At 41.1% G+C, this 22631-nt stretch overlaps 1 protein-coding gene across 1 annotated transcript; it reads right to left on the minus strand.

The window, feature by feature from the left end:
- Positions 1-953: 953 nt before the first annotated feature.
- sptlc3 (serine palmitoyltransferase, long chain base subunit 3) lies at positions 954-21864 on the minus strand. Its single transcript, XM_085369445.1, has 12 exons — positions 21694-21864; positions 18229-18420; positions 17345-17499; positions 14823-14971; positions 11565-11689; positions 10245-10338; positions 8235-8340; positions 6732-6951; positions 4333-4459; positions 2416-2551; positions 1233-1362; positions 954-1147 (listed from the first exon to the last, which is right to left on the minus strand). Exons 1-12 carry the CDS (start codon positions 21793-21795, stop codon positions 1034-1036), a joined length of 1650 nt encoding a protein of 549 aa, XP_085225571.1. The 5' UTR covers positions 21796-21864; the 3' UTR covers positions 954-1033.
- Positions 21865-22631: the final 767 nt, after the last annotated feature.

Genomic DNA, 22631 nt, shown 5'->3' on the forward strand with positions numbered 1-22631 from the left:
GTGAAAGGGAACAGCAGGTCTTTAAAACATCAACAATTAAGCTGTTAAGACGTGGTGAATAAGAGCAGTCTCGCCACAAAACAAGCCATAACACCTTTTTTATTCTGCACGCGGGCTGTTGAGATTTAACTGCATGTCAAAGAAGTAATTGCTGCATGATCTATTATTTACAGAAAGGCTATCATTTACTGTGGAGATGAAAGTGGTGTTTCACTGGGGACGTTTTTATAAAAACAGTTCACCGTGGAACACAAAATCTTCCTTTTGCTTGATCTGTTCAGCCACAAGTAGTGTAAACATTCATGCATCAGGATATAAGTTACAAAGGGAAGACTCTTTGGGAAAAAAAACAAAAGAAAACATGCCATCTGGAAGGTGAATTTATTATTTGAAAGGCATTCGTGCACAGCATTTGGGAACAATGGGTATAAAAATCCTCAAAATTTACTGAAACAGCAGTTTGGAGATTTGTCAGTTTCTTAAAGTATAAGTAAATAGGATTGTGTATTACTATCTAACTATTACTGCCATTGGCATCTCTAAAAAACTTCAAATATTAATTTAAGAGAAGCAAAAAAGTGCTTCCATAAAAACCCGTCAACGTCTAAATATAGACATAAGTAATTAAAAAAAATCTGCAAAAAAGTGAGCCCTCTTTTAATCTTTAAAAATGCCCTCAGATGTCAGTGCAGAGGAGGTTAACATCGAAAATGAATAAAACAACATATGATTTTCTTCCACGAATAAATAACTCAAGAATCTTGAGATTTACACCAATCCAAAAGATGCTCGTGCATTCATTTCACATATACATATATTCATAAAGAAACGGCATTTCAAGAGTTCAAAACATTTGTCTTTTAAAAAAGAACGAATACACAGTCCAACATTATGATTTAACACACATAAAAACCAAAAAAAAAAACCAAACAGCTGCCAAATATTTGGCTCTTCTCCTGCTGTCTGATGAATTCACTGTGTGCTTATGATTGCTCAGTTTAGACACTGTGAAGTCAAAGGGTCAAAGATCATATCAGCTGTCCAGCTCGAAGTCTGTCTCATCGCACAGGTCGGGCTGAGGGGAATATTTCCGCCGCGAGAACTTCAGGCAGAGAAGATCTCCCACCTCATTCATACAATCGAGCACCTGAGGACAATGGAAAGTCTCAGAGCATGTATGTTTCATATATATCCAAAGTATCAAAGTGGGAAACGCTCGTGTGTGTTTGTACCTGGTTCAGCATATCCCGGGTGTGTGCAGCAGATACACAGAAGCGAGCTCGGGCCTCTGTGATCGGCGTTGCTGGAAAGCCGACCACAACTACGCCGATTTTTCTCGCCAGCATTTCTCGCGCAAACGCCCTGATCAGCATAAAAAAAGAGAAACGGGTTAAACACGAAGCACACAAATGACTTTAGCAACAGGAGGGCTTTTTTTCTACTTCTACTTCTTCTTTTTTTGAGTCCTTTTCCGACTGAATGCAGTCAGTTATAATGTTGTCACATATTTGTTACAGCACCTACATAACACGGCAGTGTAACTCATATTTACGAGTTCTGAGTTCACCGAAATGAGCATGCAAGTCACATTACGATGGGAAATGTTTTGGTGCTATGCCTCATCAAATGTAAAATCCATAGGAACGCTGTTCCTTCTAGCCTTTCCAAATGTTTAAATATGCAATCGGGACGTGTGGTTTGCGAGGCTTGTGATAATTTCTGCAAAGTACCATAAATTAAAAAGGGTGCAGTAATTGTTTTGACGACCTCAGAGCAAGTCTATTCATTTTAACAAAGCCAACCTGCTCTGGCGCACTTTACCGTGGACAGTTTGAAGAGGTAAAAACCTTCAAACGAGATCTGAAAGTGGTTTGATGAATCTGACCCGGTATATTTTATATAAACATGGTGATGAGTATCTACAGAAATATGTTCAATGCTAATAAACGGACTTCAGTGTTGTTATAGGAATAAATATTATGGCTCTGGAAAAAAAATCATTTTTTTTTTTGAAACAAGGTTTGGGGACCTGTGAAATTTCAACTTTATTACAATTAACACTGATACTCACGATAGCAGAGCGATCTAAAATCACAGGCTATATGATGATGCCATCTGATTAAGGCAATAACTGAGCAGAATTTGTATTTGTGCAGATATTAATGTTGACTGTCATATAATCAAGGACACTTGATTACATACCAGCGTGGGAGTCTAGGGTTATACCAAATCAGTACCCGATGTTGCCTCTTAAGAGGTTAAAGACATCATAACACTGCACAAATGATTGATGGAAACTCTGGAGACACAGCTGATCAGAAGACGCACGTGATGCTATACTGAAGCTAAGAACAAGGAACATCGTGATCATCTGGCTCTGTAAAAGTGTTTTCATGAGTGTTTCTGTGTGCTTACACCACTTTGGCTGGCATGTAGAGCAGCACTGGAACCACAGGTGAGTCATTATTGCCGTAGATGATGAAGCCCATCTCCTTCAGTCTGGATCTGAAGTATTTGGTGTTCTCTGCCAGTTGGCGAATCCGTCTCAATCCTCCAATTAAAACAAGGACACCAGCAGATGTACATGAGTAAAGCACCTTTTTTCACTGAATTTCCCCTCTATATTTGTACCGCGCCCTGTAGGGAAGGACATTAACTGTCAGTAGTAGCTAATGTACTGTGAGTCCTGTGCAGTGCCATCTCATTTTGAGTCCTGCACCTCCATCTGGGCCATTCCAGCCTCCTCTATGAAGTTGTTCATGATTACAGCTCAGCTGCAGCAGCAGATGGTTCAGTTTTGTCCGCCTGACAGCATGGTATATGCACTTGCATGTTGCCATGCAGAGTGGGGGTCTCGCAAATTGGATATGATGGATTTTGCGTGGAATTAGTGACTGTGGGCTGCCACGTGAATGTAGCCGTGACATATAGTGAACACGAATAATGCTTAAGCATCACACGCATTTCCTATAAATTCACTGCACTAGAAGATAAATCACAGGCAGCAAAGGCGGCTTGTTCTGCTGACCCTCTGTGTTCCCGAACAATGCGAATCACTGGGGAGCCCGCTTGCTCTGTAGCTGCTGCAGAGTTTGGCATGGCCGGCCTTGGAACACAGCTCTGTTTCCCTCTGATTACCTGGGAACAGATTGGCAGTTCTTTCAAAGGGACGTAAGAGAGCACTTTAAATCCCCTTATCTCAGAAGAGGGAGAAGGAGAGAGAGGGAGAGAAAAGGGGGGGGGGGGGGCATAACATTCGGACATCTGCCAAAAAAGCCCAGGCCCCATTTTGTAAATTGTTTCTCTCTGCTAAGGTAGAGGTCACGAAGGTCAAAAACCTGCTGCCAGACACAGGAATCGTACGAGCAGGCGAGAACGTGTGGACGTTGCTGTCTGTCGGACTTGTGTGAAATTCAACATCAAAGAGAAAAGATGAAGAAGACAGAGGAGGACTTGGAGGAAGAGGAATAAAGACTTATGACACAGATATTCAAGGGCTCTGTTAGGTTTCTTGTCACAGTGAGATTTTAAAGTTGTTGTTTCTTTTTTTTCTATGGACACTGGGACTGATGTTTAGAAAAACTGCCTTCCCTCTCATCTATAAGACAGGTCAAGGCAATTTTTTTCCACAATAGATATTTCACTGGACTACGTCAGATACAAAGCATGTCTGCTTCAGAGTCAGATGAAAAAGTTACTCATCTCAGCAAGAAACTGCAGCATCTACCTCGACCGCAACACAGCAGGGTCTAGTCCTTGAAGTGATGACAGAAGCGTTTCATTTTGTTTGTCACGGCTGCCTAGCTTTGCCTCATGGCGCATGCTGTAAATACTGTAAATTTGGTATAACTCTAATGTGTAATCTGTCATTACTTACTAGGCACTAGATGCACTAATGCTACTCCCGTTAGCACTCCTTCCATTACCAGGAGCACAGCTACAATAACTCAAGAGAGAATTGCCCCGGTGGTATCGCGTCTGGTCTGGTAACGACCGCTTCCCCTGCCCTCGTGTCTGATGCCATTAGAGCAGCAACTTTTCAGAGCAGCAGCGTTCTCTACAACACACACATGAAAATGATTTCCTCCACGATAGGGTCACGTGTGCTCAGGGACTGCACGTCTCCCTGCTCCTTACCGCTGCAGACCCCTGTAATTGCTTCCACATTTTCTGACCAGCTGTTTGCATTTCCCTGCAGGTCTCACTGCTAATGTTAACATCGGTGGTGTCCTCTGGATTCCGTTTGCTGTTGTTTCCATAAAAATTATATAAAGGTGTAGAAATTTTTTTAAACCAGACATGCAAAGAACGTGTGACGGCTGCTATACTTACCCTCTGTGCTTCCATCTTTTCCCATGATGCACTTCATTGCACGTATTATCTGCTCAGTCGCAGGAGGGGACATGGCCGTGGCGTATACTGCACTGTGAGAATGTGTCCGCAGGTAGTCCACCAGTTCCTGCAACATGGGATACAGAGTCAAACGCTGAAAAAGCACAACTGCACAACTATTCACAGAAAACAAAGCAACAGTTCTGAACCTCTTGTGTGACCCTGCAGTATATTCAAACACCACTAGGGAGAGCTCATGTATAATCAACACCTGAGAAGCAATTAAAATACTTCAAGTCGTTTCTCTGTCACTGTGACTGTCTTGGCACTGACTGTAAAATAGTCCTGGATCCTTTCCTGCTCTCCACTCTGGGGTGGGGGAAGCCAACACATGAATATGAGAAAGAACCAAAGTCAAAATGAGCCAGAATGAGGTCTGTCGTGCTCATTATTCCTAAATGTCAGCAGGAGATTAATTCTGCTAGTGGCTGACAAGAGAAGAGGAGGATTTCAGGAAACCGATTTGGTCACGGGTCCCTAGAGCGTATGTGTGTAAGCGGCCTGAGGTTGGGGAGCTGTGACGGGCTGCTGCTCGGTGGCAAGCCGGGGTTGCGGGGTGATGACACGTAAGCCGGAGATGCTGTCTGGCCACCGCTTCCACTCACCACCATCTGTCCCTGCTGGGCGGTGGCTACGGCTTCCTCAAGCGCACGAGGGGGAAAGGATTTCAGGGGAAGTGCTTGAATGTAGGATAAGAACCCTGAAACAACCTGACATCTGTTTTCGTTTAAGGCGGGAGATTTTCACAGCTTTGTGGTCCTGCAGGATTACGGTGCAACCAAGATAAACCGTTTAAGAGGACACGTCCAAAATTCATCTCATGCTTGGGGCACAGACTGACAGCTCAGAGGGTTTCCTCAGCCGCACGGTGGCCACAGCACCGATGTGGGAATACGTGTTCACAAAGCCCTGGAGTAGAGGCGCTTCCAGAACAGCAAGCCCACTTGAACTTCAACAGATTTATTTAATAACCTAATTTCAATCTCATCCACATTTTCAGAGATGGCCTAATGAATAAAGACTCCTAAATATAAGTTTGCAATGACATAGAAATAACTCTGGGTGTATTTATTGGGGTATTTATTTTTGGTACCCTCATAAAATAGCTATAACATGACTGTTTTCCAGAGCACATCTGCACAGTCTTTTGTTGGTCAACCCAAATCCAGTTAATGTAGGACTTGGGGTATTTCACCACAACAACAAATACGTCAAATCTAAAGGTTCTCTCTCTTTTCCTGCCTTTTTTCCTTTAGGACTTTACTGCAGCCAGCTGTCACACCAGGAAGAGTGTTCATACTTCAAACATTATCATGCTTGTTAAAAGTCATCCTGTTAAATCTGGAGCGCAGTTCTGATGCCTGCCACAAGAAGGGGCTGGCCCTCTGCCAGCTTTACCTTCTTATTATGGCAGAGCAGGGCTGGGGGAAACTGAAGGGGAAAGAAGGAAGGGTCCCTCTCTGAATACCTAATTCAAACAACATGGTCGTTTCTGTTGTTGCTTTCTAATCAACTGCCACAAAACTGGTGTGGTTATGTACCAAAGTGTACTATTTAATGGAGTAAAAAAAAAGAAAAGGAAAAAAAAGTGCCCAGAGACGCAGCCTGGGGAACATTTGTGGGACATGTGAGGGCTAAGCGAGAGGGAGTGCGTATAATTGACTTCCATACATTTTTAATAAACAGCCGTGGCGCAGAATATAACATGCATCATAAAAATTTACATTTCAAAATCTAAATATTTGAAAATACTCTTGTGTGATGTTTAAACCTGCTCCGGAGCCAGAAGGGTTAATTGTGTTACACAGTGCTTGTCAGGTTATTTAAACCATGTCAGGATTTAAAAAGCCGGCTCATTAATTTGATTTTCTGTGATGCTAATTCACCCAAGGCTGTTGGGATTGTTTCAGTGTGATTAATCCAATCAGCTTATTTTCTTAAAACATTCTGTCACGACCCTATTTTGTCCAAGGAGTGTTCTTTCCATTTTTAATTCTTCTGTAAAGCAACAGGTCTGCAGCAGTTCTTCCCTTTCACAAGATTGCTATGAACTGGCGATGTGGAGGGAAATGAAAACAGCGATGATGGATCGTATTCTTTTGAGAAAGCCGGGGAAGCTGATAAATGTAACAACATCACTGCCGTGTTGACGATAGAGTCTTATCTGTCCAGTACCCCTAAAAAGGTCAGAAAAGTGTCAAGTCTGGAGTGTCCTGGAAAGCTTATATGCATTGGGAAGCAGCACTGAGGACCATGACTGCTTACTTGGTCCCTTGTATGTAACATAAATACACGAATACTGAGAAGCGCTGATCAAATGAGAGTAAACTTGCAGTAACCTTTTTCCCTGCGATATAGCCTCCAGACGCCCCGAAGCTCTTTGTAAAAGTCCCCATCATCACGTCCACATCAGCCAGGTTCACATTAAACAGCTCGGTCACACCCCTCCCTGTTTGGCCCACTGCTCCGATGCTGTGGGCTTCATCCAGGTACAGGTACGCTTTATATTTCTTCTTCAGAGCGATGACTTCAGGCAGTAGCACCACTGAACCCTCCATGCTATTGGCAGAGAATCGCACACACACACAAAGCATACGTGTAAAAAGGGATCAACATGGACACACACTTTTAAGAAATTACAAACCAAATTGTTAAAGTGATTAACTTTAAAAGGAAAGAGTCTGACCCTGAACTAACCATATCCACAGCAGAGCATCTCTGCTTCTACAAATGCATATTATATAATCTCACACGCCACAGTCTTCCAAGAATCTTTCCTGCTGGCCTCTTTCACTTTACTCCCACCTTTCTTCCTTTTCTTCCTCCCCTCAGATGCAAACCTTTTAAGGCTACAAATAGACAGCATGAGTGATTATACGGCTGGGGACTGGAGCAATCCCAGACCTGCTCTGGTTGCTATGGCTGAGAACGTCTGCAGCCCAAATGACATAAGACAGGGTTTCACCAGGACCGATGTGGACATCAAAGGCAGACTCGGGCTATAGCTAAAGCATGCGTACTCTTTATCCAAGCCTTTTGATGTTGCTGGGAGGTGATAGACGGAGCATTAGTTCTTTCTGTGCTTTGCTGAAAGGCGCCATTTCATTCTCATGTCTTAGACATTACTGTCTGACAAAGACAGTCTGAGGATGTGCAATTAGGTTGTCTTTCAAAGTACCAGGATTGTTGTGGGACTAATTACATTATATTAAGACCAGCTGATGGCCACGTTTATGGCTTTCTTCTTTTTTTGATGAAAAAAAATTGACATAAAACAAGTAATTTTCACAGCATCATATTTTACTTTAGGAGGACTAAAATGCAAGTGCAGCTGAGAGCAAAAAGAGGGAAGAAAGGAGAACAGAAAATGGCCATGATAAACAGTTGGAGCTGGGGGTGTAGCCAAGTCAATCTCTATGGCTCCATTTGGCCTTGATTTGGAGCTAATGAGCAGATGGAGAGGGTCACTAAGACTCAGGATAGCTCACTGGCAGGAGAGGCAGACAATACCTTTCTCCTTTCTACGGTAATCAAATGGTACCCGACCACATGCACATGCACACACACACCCATGCACTGCCATATGCTTGCATACACACAGACAATCTATTATTCAAGAGCGCAGAAAAGGAAGCGATTGAAAAAGAGACCATAACAGGGACGGCTAAGCACAGGATCACCTCAGGTTATAAATTACAATTTCTACTCAAATCGGGCTGTGCAAAACCCTCCGATAGACCACCCGGAAGCTCATAGTTAGAAAGACTGATACAAGAGACCCAAGACATGTGTCTGTGAAAGTAGCTATGTTATAATGTGTGTGGGGTGTAATGATGGCTGACCTGTAGATGCCTTCCACCACGATGAGAATCTTTTTCCAGGGCCTGTGGGTCCGAGGCTGTCCTGAGCAAACTGCTTCTTTTAGCATCTTCTCCAGACTCTGCATGTCTGACATAGGTGCACACAAAACATCACATAAGGGAGAATAAGAGGAAGAGACACAGCAAAAGAAGACAGACCCTAACAATAAAAAAAAGTATGCCGGCAATCCTAGTTTGGATATGTGTTATGACACAGCATACAGGATAGCACTCCAGTGCTATAGCTTGTGCGGAACACCGAACATCAACGCAAACCCGAGAGTGGGAAGAAATCATTTCCACTGGGGCAGATAGTTCACGGATTTCACAAGACACTACTTTATTTGCCAAAGACACCTTTCACAAACAACACACCGGAAATACCCTTGCACTGTGACGCTTACAAACACCTGAGATATCTAACTAGGTTAAAAATGTGGCTAAGCCTGTGCGATCTGCATATCTGCATTGTTTTTGTTACAAAAAATTTACATGGCAAAAACATTTCCCGGTGACTAAAACTCAGTTATGACAATACTAATGATCCTTTAGTGCATACCAGCAGATGGCAGTATTAAACAGCTCCAGTTGTTATGAAAGTGTGTTATTCAAAGTATGACTGCAATCCAACCATTTCCTGCTGAGGAGTGAGGAAAGCTGTCGTGGCTAATAATCTTTCATAGATGATTGATGCTCCTACTTCAAAACAAAAACAGGTTCACTTAAGAGGCAACAGATGCTCCGCTGCTAAAATTCCTTCCCGAGGCTTAGCAGAACAATGTCTCGGCTGAGGAAAGCAGAAATGAAAAAAAGGAATTCACTGTGGCTTTCTGTCTGCACAGTCAAGAGTGAGCAAAAGATTATTTCACAGTGAAACACTGATATAAGATAAGCCACAGCGTGATATGAGATACTGTATGACTGAGGATGGTTATCTTCCGCTTCGATCCATAAAATGATTCCACGATATCTTATCTGTGCTCTCACCTTCGGGGTACACACCACGCTACTGGCTTAATAAATAAAACATAAATACATTTGATTATTCGAAAGAGTAGGACTACTGTCTGTGCATTATAACTAAACAACGTGGTAATTCTCACGCACATGTATAACAAATCTGCTGGACAAACCAGTTTGTCTGCTCCATAGTATGAGTTCCATCTCTGCTAAAAATAATCCTTGAGAGATTTTAGAGAGTGCTTGCACCAATAAGTATCACTACAAAAAAATACAAGCATTGGAGTTGTTCATAAATCTTTTGTTGTGGCATAACCCTCTATGCAAATATTAGAAATAAAAGAGTTTCTGAGTGCCTAGCGCAGGAGGATTAGTGGCAAGGAGGGGTCAGCAGCTCAGGTGCCTGAGGGCTCTTTGCCTTTAGGCAGGCCTCTGGGATCTGCTTTGAGGACCCATAACTGACTCTGCTTGTACCTGTCAGGAAAAATTTGCTGCCAGAGGACTGGCTCATTTGTGCTGTCTGCTGAAAGGACAGGGATGTATCTAATGCGAGCAATGGATGTTGTACCATCCACGCTTGATATTTTTCCTCTTGACAATATACCAGAGAACAAAAAGTTTAAGTAAAGATGATGTTTTGTTTAAAAAAAAAACCCTCAACCCCCCCCAACCAACTTCACTATTGCTTCACGGCTGCTGCTGCTGCTGCTGCTGCTGAATAAAACATAAGCATGATTTCAAACCAAACCTATTGCATTAAACACAGAATGTAGGTCTTTCCTAAGGTAAATCCTGTACCACACAAAAGAACAGGAACTTGCTTCTCACAGCAGCACCAGTATACAATTAGGTGAAGAAAACACCCGATACTGTGAGCAGAAGTGGCTGCAAACAGTAACTGAAACTTTCTCAAGAGTCAGTTTGATGACAAAAAGGCACAAAAAGGTTAAACGTAAGAATAATAATAATAAAAAAGGTGTTGTTTTGTACTATGATGCATGGACTATTTATGTACTAGGTGATTGGACTCACTGTTATGTTTGAACACTCGGATGGTTGCTCCTGACAGTCTGGCTCCCAAGATGAGAGAAGTGTGATTGAGCTCATCGCTTAGTATCAAACAACCCTGGAGAACAGCAAAGAGAAAAGACTTTATTTAAATTTCACAAGGTATGCTTTGTGCTTTTGGGGTAATAGTCAATTGTTTTGCTACTGCAATGCTGAATCAAAAATTTCTAATCTAATGCTCAAAATGCCTTTGCAAACACATTAAATGGGGTATATGACATACATTTTTCATTACAGATAAAAAGGTAAAACTTGATCTGTTGATCTTTTCTTTCTAACTGAAGAATGTGTGGCTAAATAAAGGTAGTTCACACCTCTTCACCTGCCCCTTAATCCAGGCCTCAATCATAATCAGGTCTGGTTCTCTGTGCAAAATAAGTTGTATGTACTGCATGTTAGCAGTTTTTTACTTCTTTGATGTCTGAAGTTCTGACCCACAGACGCATTGCAATTTTCATAACCGACAGCACAGTACTCCATGTTCCTTAAAAAAAATCAGTATGCAAATTAATTCAGTTGTTCCACTGAAAACCTCTCTGGTGCATTAGCATATATATACGGCACAAGCTCTAAGCATTTGACTTCATTAGTCTGAATGAGTCTTGTAGAGGCTATGTTGACACTGTCTCAGTGACAGATCTGCTTGGTTTGGCCTCGGGTCCAGCCAGCCTGCTCCCTGGTCTACCAGCAGCTGTCACTCTAATGTTGTTCTGCCTGCACAGCAAGGCCTGTCCTGGCACAGCCTGTCCCTGTAGGATAGAGCTGGCAGTGAGGGTTGACCTCCAGCCTCTGCAGGGTTACTGCGGGGGGCTGCAGCCTAAGGGGCTGCTACACCTCTTGAGCTGCATAAACGACCCTGTTCTCATCACTTAAACAGTCAACCTCCTCTTCCTCCTGTCCAGTCCAATCACAGATATTCATGCTGTGTGTTGCCCCTGGTAACCCACAGGCCTCTGCATCAGCCACTCTGGTGCACCGAGAGGCCAGAGGATGGGTAATCCCACCCTTGAGGAGTGCTCTTAACAAAAACTGCCCTTCCTTGTATATCTGACTGAAAGCAGCTATGCATGCCCAGATCCTCATCCTTCTGGCTACTGTTTTGTGTAATTATGATTTTAATTAGCAGCTGTGGGTCAGACTGTTTGCAGTTAAGTTTATTTGACTGTTCATTAATTGAGACAATACCACAGAAGAGAAAAAATCCAGACTGATATCTGCTGCATTGTGAAAATTACACTTGCAAAGATGTTCTGTATAATGCTGAGTGTATAAAATCTCACATACCCTGCCCACAAGTGCTGGAATATTCATTGAGTTGGTGGCGAAACCCATCCCATAAGTCATAGCGGACTCGACTCCAAGGAAATTGGCCACAAGTTGTTCTAGCTCTTCATGGATGCTCAGGTTGCCTATATGATAGAAATCAGAAAAAGATGACTCACCCCGACAACATCACTGTACCTGTTGGCACATCTGGTAATCCTTTAGTCTCTAGGCTTTGCCGGTCTTTGTCACCCAATCACAAGGTTTGTCAGAGATGAATGTCTCCTGATAAAAAAGTAAGAGACCCAGAAGCAAACGCCTGGATCAGCATCAGCGGCTCTTGCTGTCTGGGGATCTGAGGAGATTTATAAAGATCCAAGATGGGGTAAATTTGTAATTTAGTTCAACTGCCGTATTTCATCCCAGTAATATTAAGGGAGGTCTAGCGAGGACTGAAATGGTTCTGTTGTACATTTTAGGACTGAGCCAGCTCAGGTGGTGATAACCCTATGTGACAGGTGGAGACCAGAATTCATTTGGAAAATTGATGAGATTGCAATCTGTCACCTGATGTGGCATTTTTTCAATTTTGTACAATAAAGTGGGATTTTCAGGTACCTGCCCTTGTGCTTATCTGATAAACAGAAGAATTGCTGTTATAATTGTGAGCTATGGGGGGAGAAGTGGGCAATAAAAGGTGCACGTACACTGTATTTTATCTCTGCAGGGATGATGTTGTATTCTGTACGGCACCAAAACATTACAACATTTCAGTGCATCTGTGTTTACTGTAATACTACATTGTAGTTACCAGGTATTGCACACTGAATTAAAGCTACTTTGTAAAGCAACTTTCTAATGAGTGCTTATATAATACAATATATCACTACTGCATTAACATTTAAAAAACGGGGCATTAATTGCACACACGTGGGACACTAATCAATAACAGTCAGTAACCACAGAGAGCGAGCTTCAAACAGCCAGGATGGTTCAGGAAGGACTGGAGAAATGGTTATTGAGTTATGTGTATAAAAAAAACATAATGCAGAGAAGCAGTTCTGTCTTTATGGCGATTCCTATTCACTGCTTTCCATCAGGCCTTACGCCAAAATCGATTCATACATTTCCTCGACCGCTCAGGCTCACAGGCCCTGCCGGCATGTGCAGCGTCTTCTTCTTCTTCTTTTTTTTTTTAAATCAGGCTGCATTGACATTTGCTCTCTTAATACAACATTTTACTGAGCTGTGGCTTTTTAAGCGTGCCATGCCTTCTTATTGATATGTTAACCTCAGAAGGCCACTCTAGGTCCCGATACTCTACAGATAAGACAGTCAGGACGGAGCCTGATCACTTTGCTTAAAATAAAACCTACACACCTTTTAAAAATTGGTCACTGTTCCTCTGAGTTACCATGGTCACCTTTGTGCTATCAAGGCTGGTTGATGAGAAGGGCAGCCACAGTGAAGACTGTGCATGCAAATCTGATAGTTCTCATAGTTAAATCTGTTCCTTTTATTGGGAACTATATGACCGAGGAATTTTTAAGGACAAGAAAAGAGACAGAATAACAAAGGTTAATCATTTCTGACACAAACCTTGAGTCAGCGAACCATTATAAAGTTAGTGTAGCATGTTTTAATATATAAAAAGGCACAACAGCCCTATTGCACTAGTATACTAATACCAGAATTTTACTACCTTGTGTTTGATAGCTGTACCCAGTATATTTTTATGCATCTGAATGTTTGACATTATTATCTATTAATGATTACAGGAAAAGCAGTGCCAATAAGCTACCCATTAAGGTAACTCTATGAATGTTTGACATGGGTGTTTATTCACAGGGTGTGCTTTCAGTGCACTTTGTGTGTAGTTCAAAATGCCTTATTGATAATAAAAAAAAGAAAAACACTCCCTGTGTGGGCTCGAACCATATTGTGAGTCATTTTTATTTAGATGTTCGGAACTGGAAGTTGACCTAAGTGTTTAACTGCATTTTCTAAGATGATTTAATATTGGAAAAGGTGAGAGGCGAGATGAGATGAAATTAAATTAATGATGTCAATGACTGACAAGAGTGAAATAGAAAAAAAAAGAATTACATGTCTAAATGTTTTTTTAATTGCATTTTTTGTATTTTTTCTAAATTGCTGACAATTCAGTCAAAAGCAATGCTGACAATTTGACTTTGAAGATTTTCCACATGTCAACAGTAAAAACTGCTGTGTGTGCATCACTAGTGCAACAGAGACGCTGGGATCTTTAATAATTTATGCACAATAATGTCTCATGGGAAGAACGCTTGTTATTTCTTAAGCTTCCCGGTGAGCCAGCTAAAACACGCATTAGAAACCCAGGCTAAAACAGTTGAATTTTGAAAGGGAAATAAACATATAAATAAATCACATAGATGAATAATAGATGGTGTGAAGTGTGCATGTGCACACTCCACACGCCTGCTCTCTGCAGAAATAGCACATTGGTCTCTGAAGTGTCACAACGCAAACCTCGCTGAGAGGTTTGCTTTGTGAGAGAGAGAAACACTTTTCTGCGTCGCCTGTTCCTCAAGCTCTGTAAAGTGTATCAGCGGGGCTTTGGTGAAGAAACACCCAATTGATGGCCAATCATTCGATTTCCTCGCCGCACCATTGCAATTCTAGAATGTTACATCCACATAGACACTTAAATACCATCAAATCCAGAATGAAGTTCAAAGGACTTTCATCAGAAGCCACAGATCCCATTTACTTTCTGATCCTTGCTGTTATAACAGTTCCTTTGCATGCATGTACATATAGGTTTTTAATGTCAAGAGTGCTTTACAATGTTAGGTTCCACAAGACTGTAGCCCCCCAGCTTCTCACTTTGGACCGATATATAATGATCTCAACATATGCCCAAATGCTATATAATTTAGCAAAAGGTGAATAATTCATACAACACTGAAGCCACTGGCAGATATTTAAATGTGCACGCCGTATGCAGGAAACCTAAAAAATGACGGTGACAAGTTTCATTTTCAGTTTGATACTCTGACCATTCAGCGTCAACAAGGCCTGACAGATAGCTTTTTTAAATAGAGGCACATATAAGATATGTAAGGATAATAAACACTACCATATAGCTGTTATGTTTTTGTTGTATGGTGGACTTTTTTCCTCCCTAAATCAAATCAACTGCCACAAACCAGCTCACAGAGAGAAGTGACACAAAGCAAAGTGGCAATAGTTTTTTTTTTTTTCATCATTACAACAGAATCTTAACCACAAACTCACCTATTTCCTGTCTTGTGCTGCAAACCCCAACCCCATACTGGCGCACTTTGTCTGCCACAGTTTTCAGGAAATCAGCATTGTTCTCAGCAAAGCCAAGGTAGTTGTACGAGCCCATATTGATAACATTGTGTATTGTCTTCCCGGTAAACCTGCAATTACACAAACATCAGGACTCAATTAGTTTGTCTGTTTTTCCCTGATTCATACACATGCCCAGTGAATTCATTACATATCAAATTTTTAAATAGCATATTCAATTAAATATGTTATTTGCTAATCAAAAACTCCACTTATTCTATTGATAGGAGTCTGCTAATGGGAAATAGAATTATAAAACATGTTTTGAAGACAACAGTGGCACTGACTGGATCCACAAGCAGTAGTAGTTATGTATTGTACAAAGAACATTTTAGTGTTAATTAAGAGATTATGCTTCACTATAAAATGTAGGATTGTGTGTGTACACTGGGAACTGTTGTAATCATTTCAGGCACTAAAGCAAGTTCAGGTAAACATCACACGAGTTCAAGAGTGCGCATCCCTATCAGAGGTAATCTGAATCTAAAACTATCTAAAAAGAATTTTTCCTTTTTGTCATCTGACCTACTTCTTCTCAAACTTCACGTACCCCTTTATACCGCTACGAAACCAATCAAAACTATGCACCACAGTACCACGTCTCTACTTTTTCCAGTCACATTAAACATGTTTAAATATGTAATCCACGTTTACGTCACACTCATAATGTCATATTTCTACCCTGTGGCTCCCTTCATACTCTTTTCCATACTATATTTCTCCAACCCTGTTCTGTAGCAAAGAGGAATATCAACTATGACCCAGATTCTTTGGAGTGGCATATCTTTACTGATGACAAATAACCATGTTTCCACCTTTGCAAACAGCTTATAGAGGTTACCAAGCTAGTTAAATCTGGGATGTCCACTCTTTACCCTCAGAAGAGAGATGATTTTGTGCAAAAAGACTGTCTGGCGAGTTTTAAGCATTTTTAAGGTGAGCGGTAGGGCTGGGCGATATGACCCAAAATTCATATCTCGATATTTTTTAGCTGGATGGCGATATAAGATATATATCTCGATATTTTTTTTAAAGCCATAAAGTAAGAACAAAAAGAGAGTTCTTAGTCAAAGCTGTGTCCCAGATGTCACACAGGCACTTTTATTAACATAGAGCAGATGTACATAAAATTTACTCAAAAATAAATTATGAGCATTTATTAAATAATAATGCTCCATAAATAAAAGAAAACAATGTTGTTTTTGTGCATAACAAAAAGCTCACAAATGTGCAGTCAAAATGTAAACTAAAAGACGAGCACTATAACAAGGACAGATTTCACAGCTGCTCTGTTCCCAACTTGTACTGCGTGACTGACAACCTGGAGTTTGAAATCCGCTTCGCAACCACGTCTCTTAACAGGTGCCATTTATGGTCCTTATACACAGTAAGGTAATATTACGTTGAAGCACAGTACGTATCACTCCGCGAGGCTCAGCCGTAATGCTCCGACAATCCATCAAGCGGTGCAGCTCCGTAGCTTACCAAAGTCGTACTAAAACATTTTTTGACAGATTGCTGAGCGCCGTGTTCCACATAAAATCGGTGCGCGGCCATCAAGCACAACCAGAATTCATACATAAGGCGCGCTGTCAACTTTTGAGAAAATGAAAGGATTTTAGTCCGTGCAGCACCTCTGGGCTGCATGGCGTTAGCGTGGTTAGCTCGTTAGCGTGGTTAGCTAGCTAACACGTTGACGCCGTCCAGCCCCACGCACGGGGCGATGCGCAGTAACTCGTTAACGGATTTGCCGTGTCCATCTTGTCGCTTCCTGCAGGTGAAGCGATGGGGGAGGAGGGGGAGTTGTGTTCAGTGAAGGAGAGGCGAGGCCAAGTAACGTTGCGTAAAGACGAAAGTGGACGAAAGAGAGGCAAACTTGCGGCTCCGCAAGTATAATTATAACGTAACATAGACTATATCGATATAAAGGATATTGTCACATCTTATATCTCGTATAAAAATATATCGATATTTTTTAAAAACTCGATATATCGCCCAGCTCTAGTGAGCGGTATACACTGATAAGCCAAAACACTTTAAGCCAGCATGCTATTAGCCTTTTGTGTGCTGCCCAAAAAAGGTCCACCCCACTGAGCTATGGACTCTACGAGACCTTGGCGGATGCCCTGTGGTATCTGGAGCTAGGATGCACCACATCCTTTCAGATTTTTTCCAGCAAATTACCCAAAACCCAGTGGGGTCAGCTCACAAGCCTTGTCGTTTTGGAGGTGCTCCAACCCAGTCGACTGGCCATAACAATTTGGCCCTTACTAGACTAACTCAGTTCTTCACACCTGTCCATGTATCTCAGACCTCAACATGTGCTTTTAACAGGACACAATGTTTTTCACCTTATCTGTGAGTGATCGTAATGACTCACCTCCTCCATGATACTGTTTATGCTATTTACAGTATGTCTATCATAGATCAATCGATTGCAGTACCTGAATGTCCAGTTGTAGTCATCAGATACCCTTTCCATCAGGTCAAAGACAGGTCCTGGTAGGCTGCATATGGGGCGGTTCCAGTTGTCTCGTACCCTCATGTACAGGTTTCGAGTGTAAAAGTTCTCAAAATCTTGATAAAGTGGGACAAAATCCTAAGGAGGAAAAGCATAAGCAGGATTCATTTAATAACTGGTACTAGATCTAGCATTTTTGTGTTTTTATGTTTTCATTCTAGTCCAAGAAATCTTCATTGATCCAATATCCAATGTTTGAGTATTTTCAAGATTATGTGAGACTTAGTCTTTACGGTATGCCCATATGCCATATCATAAAGTGACTCCTGTCCAAAAACAGGGCAGAACTCACTGGTTATTTCTTTTTAGGTTTCTGACTAAAGAAATAGTCACAGAAATAAGGACAGGGTACTGCTTCAGATTTTTCTTAAAGGCTTTTACCTTTTTAATAAGGCCTAGACAAAAACAAATCTGACAACAACAAACATCCTAACTCTAATTTCTGGATTTGGAAAATCAAATCTGTGGCAACACAAAGGCTACTATGGCAATGCCAAGGCCTTATCTAAAATCTGAAGCACAGTAACAAAGAAGGCGCTTGAATCCTCTGAGATTTAATTAGATCTTCAACAGATATTCTCTGTGGTGTCCTGCCTCACTCATGGCAACGTTATAGTGTAGAGGAACACAGAGGATGAAAACAGAGGGAGAGCTTAAGGAAAAAATTGACATAATTAGAGGAAAACAAAACGTACTGACACCACATGCATGTTACTCTACTCCAACTGTCTGCATGGGTATTTGTGTCTGCATTTTGTGTGAGACCCTACAATATGCCTGTTTGTACTATTTGCATGTGTAACCTACCTTCTGTTTCTCTCTTTCCTGGGCAATGTTGCACTTCTCCAAACCCACAGCTCTGAGGAAGTCTCTGAGGTAGCCAAACAGGGTGACAATGCCAAAGCCCAGGTATGTTAGCACGGCAACATACATGGGAGCCTGCTCAAAAGGCTCATGCTTGTGGCATCTGGAGGCAACGTCGGTCCCCTGGCCGTTTTTCTATACAACAAAAAGCCCACATAAGCTGTCTTACATTCTACACAAGAACACAGACACACACTTTGAGTTCAAATAAAGGGTTTGTAGTTAACGTGCCAATTAACCTGAAAAATAGAGAGACTGTGGCCTAGTCTTCAGTAACATGTAGACTAGGCCTATTATTACAAAAGAAACCCCTACAAGATCATCCACAGAAATGATAACTGGACAAAAATACATTTTTCTGGAAATGTTGAATTTGTTATAATATTATATACTACATGTAATAGGTTTTTCCTTCACAAAAAGAGTTCTGGCAACTGACTGTCGAATCTATGCCTAAAACTGGAATCACAAGGATAAATATTGTAAATGTTTTGTTATGAAGAATACATTTTAAATAGATAATATTCAGTTTATACATTTTGGTTTAATAACTTTGGTCTAAGTACTGTTTACCAATTTAATGCTGCTTTACTCTGTGGACATGTTTGTCAGCAAAATCGTGAAAGAAGAAAGCAATGCCATACATACGTCATACCAGAGGTATTTAGTAGAAAATTTGATTATGCCTCATTACATATATTTGCATATTAGTGAGATATGTGCATATTGAAGTACTTGTGCTGCCTTTGTGCAGGAAGACAGCAGCATGAGTTAAAGGAAAGGTTTACAAGATAGTAGTGAAAACTCCTGTGATGTATGGTTTGGAGATGGTTGCATTAACAAAAAGACAGGACACCGAGCTGGAGGTGGCAGCGCTGAAGATGTTGGGATTTTCATTGATTTTCAATGGACAATATTAGAAGTGAGTATATCCGGGAGGCAGCTCAGGCTGAGCAGTTTGGACATGAGAGGCAAGGTTGAGATGGTTTGGACTTGTGCAGATTAGAGACAGTAGAAACACTGGACAAATAATATGGAATTGGCAGCTCCACATTGAATATGGAGCTGCAGGCAGGAGGAAAGGAGGAAGACCACAAAGGAGGTTTATAGATGTAGTGAAGGAGGAGGGCTGAGGCCTGATGAGACCCCTAAAGGGAGCAGCTGGAAGAAGAAGGATTACTTCTCCTTCACTTTGTGTTTGTATTTAATTCAATTCAATTTTATTTATATAGTGCCAATTCACAACACCAGTTGTCCCGCATCCCCAACTGGTCAGGGGAGTTGAGGGTGAGGGGAAGAAGACAGGAAAAAGACACGCTGTGGAAGAGAGCCAGAGAATAATAATAATAAATGCATGCATGGGTATAAAAGGTGAATGAAAAAGAAACACTGTGCACATCAGTGCATGATGAGAATCCTCCATCATCCTAGACCTATTGCAGTGTAACTACATGGGAAGTCAGGTTCAACTGATCCAGCTCTATAAGCTTTACCAAAAAGGAAAGTTTTAAGCCTAATCTTAAAAGTAGAGATGTCGTCTGTCTCCTGTCTCGGGTTCCACAGAAGAGGGGCCTGAAATCTAAAGGCTGCTCCTCCCATTCTAGTTTTAAATAAATACTCTAGGAACCACAAATAAACCTGCAGTCTGAGAACTAAGTGCTCTGTTGGGTTGACACAATAAGGTCATTAAGATAAGATGGCACGTGATTAATCAAGATGTATGTACGTGATGAGAAGGATTCTGGATTTAACAGGAAGCCAACAAAGATAAGCCAGTATAGGTGAAGTATGCTCTCTCTTTGTAGTTCCTGACAGTAATCTTGCTTTTTGGACATCCTGCTGTACATAATAACGAATTAGGCTACGTTCACACTGCAGGTCTCAATGGTCAATTCCGATTTTTTTGATCAAATCCGATTTTCTTGTCTGCTTGTTCACACTACAAACAAAATATGACAGCAAACGCGCGCTAGTGTGAACGCTCAAAGCGGCCCGCATGCGCAAAAGAAGACGTCACTCACGCGCTCTGTTTAGACCCAGAGCAAACAATATTGTTTGACTGATGGCCCTTAATATAAAGACTATTTACATAATAATGTAAATAACATTATAATTGGCGTCTGTCTCGTGTCAGTGACGTAAAAGACGGATTTAAGGCGACATGACCGTTCAAACAGCAGTCGCTTTCTAAAACATCGGATATGTATCGGATTCAGTACCACATACGAAAGTGACCCAGATCGGATTTGAAAATTTGTACCATTCACACTGTCATACCACGATCGGATGTGGGTCACATAGGGTCAAAAAAAAAAATCGGATTTGACGCGCTTTCGCCTGCAGTGTGAACATAGCCTAGAGTCGTCCAGCCTAGAAGTATTAAATGCATAAACTAGCATTCTTAATAACAAACTAGAACAAGCATAGTGGTTGCATGTGTGTCATTGGGGTTTTTGAAGGGCACAAGGCAACCAGAAAGTCTTGTTTTACGTTGTAAAACCAGCACGGAGGCCTTGTTGAAGCAATATGGCCGACAGCTAACCCACTACACCACAAGCCAGCACAGATATTTATCTTCAGGCAGGTTATGTCAAGCTAAAGACATTTTTTAAATTCTTTTATGACATTTTAACAGAAACATTTTCAGGAGTGCGAAGAACCCGACAGTGACTCAACAGTAGGTAGTACTGGAAATAGCTACAAAAAAACTAGCAACCACAAAAATGATGCTAAGCCATAGCTTGTATACTGTATACTGTCAATTTAGCAAACTATGCTACGACATAGATTGTTTGTATGTAGGGTTATACAAACTTAACTTGTAAGGCAGTTAAGACTGTCCACGTTTTCAATTATTCAACTATTAAACAATATGGACATTGCTTGAACCTTCATGTAGTTGGCTCAGATAAATCAGCTACATCTCACTCACCAGCGACTCACCAACCAGCATCCTACACAAGGTTTCAGGGCGGGGTATTGCATTATTATTGCTCTTTACATTGTCCATTTTTATATGCAGGGGAACTAAACAGCACTCATCATCCTGCTGTCGATATTTTACAGTTTAAATCGATTGTAAACTAAGCACTGGCACATTATAAAACTCGTATGGCATATTACAGTTGTAACGACACAGTTATGCTGTTGCAGTTGTGGGTGTTGCCTAACTTTCGTAGTGGTGTGATACTTTTTTTTTTAAAGTAGTTGAACACTTACAAAACATGCCGACGTCATATTTGTCTTGTTTAGCGAAGAAGAGCTCAAAATAAAAGCAAACTTCCTGTGTTATTTTTATTGTGTTAAAATTCTTGCCACTGCTGTAAAGCCGGCAGTCACGCATAGAGCGCACGAAATAAAACAAATTATCTTCATAAATACACTGCGCTGACAGGCAGACAGACATACCTCCTTGTGGTTATGATAGCCGTTTTTCCCGATATGTTCGCGTTTCACTCCATTCTTTCTCAAGTATGGTTTTAAGTTTCCGTCAGCAGCAGTTGTTGCCATGTTCTTGAAAGCACGGGCTCAGCTCTGACTGACAGGTATAACCGGTGTGCTGTGCCCAACTTCCAAAGGTGACTTCCTCCTTCTCTCTTACGCTGGTTAAGCCTCTTTCGAAACGCTTCAGCTTTTACTGACGGCTTCTCCAAAACAAAGTCACGCTTCCGATTCTTACTGTTTCGATTCTGTTTAAATAGGACGACTTCTCCCTTATTTTGAACCCCCCCCCCCCAACTTCCGCTTATTACAAAATGCTGCATTACAAAATGAACGCTATACAACTGCTTTAATTCTTAAAATATTATTTTTATTAAAAAATAATTGGAAAGTAAAACACATTTACTCAGGCTGCGTTAGTGATTAGAGTTCTAGTAATTTGAGTACTTACATTTAATGGAGCCTAATAATAGAATACTAGCTAAGCATTGTGGTGGACTGGTAACGTGTACTGGTAATCTGGGACAAGCTCCAGCACCCACTGCCATTCTCAGTTAGATAAATTCTTATGGATAGGTGCAACTTAATATATACTCTCATATTTGCACTCTTCATTTACTACATTATTAGTTATTTGTTACCTGGCAGATGAATAGTCTACATATGGTAACCTGTTCAGTAGTTGTCTAACATTGTTTTACAACAATATAACCTACTTGAAATGAACTCCACCTACTTATGACACCTTAATGCAGCATCATCATCAATGAAATCCAGAAATATAACTGATAATACAGCATAGCTATCAGTGTTGACATTCATATCAAGTACTTGTCCTTTGCTTTTGATGCTTAACTCATATTTTGCTAATTTTAATCAGACTTTTAGATTAACAAGCTTTTAAA

The sequence above is a fragment of the Diplotaxodon limnothrissa genome, linkage group LG13 (genome assembly GCF_057381915.1).
Source record: "Diplotaxodon limnothrissa isolate DT_005_m linkage group LG13, D_limnothrissa_male_GT1.1, whole genome shotgun sequence".
Lineage (NCBI taxonomy): Eukaryota > Metazoa > Chordata > Actinopteri > Cichliformes > Cichlidae > Diplotaxodon > Diplotaxodon limnothrissa.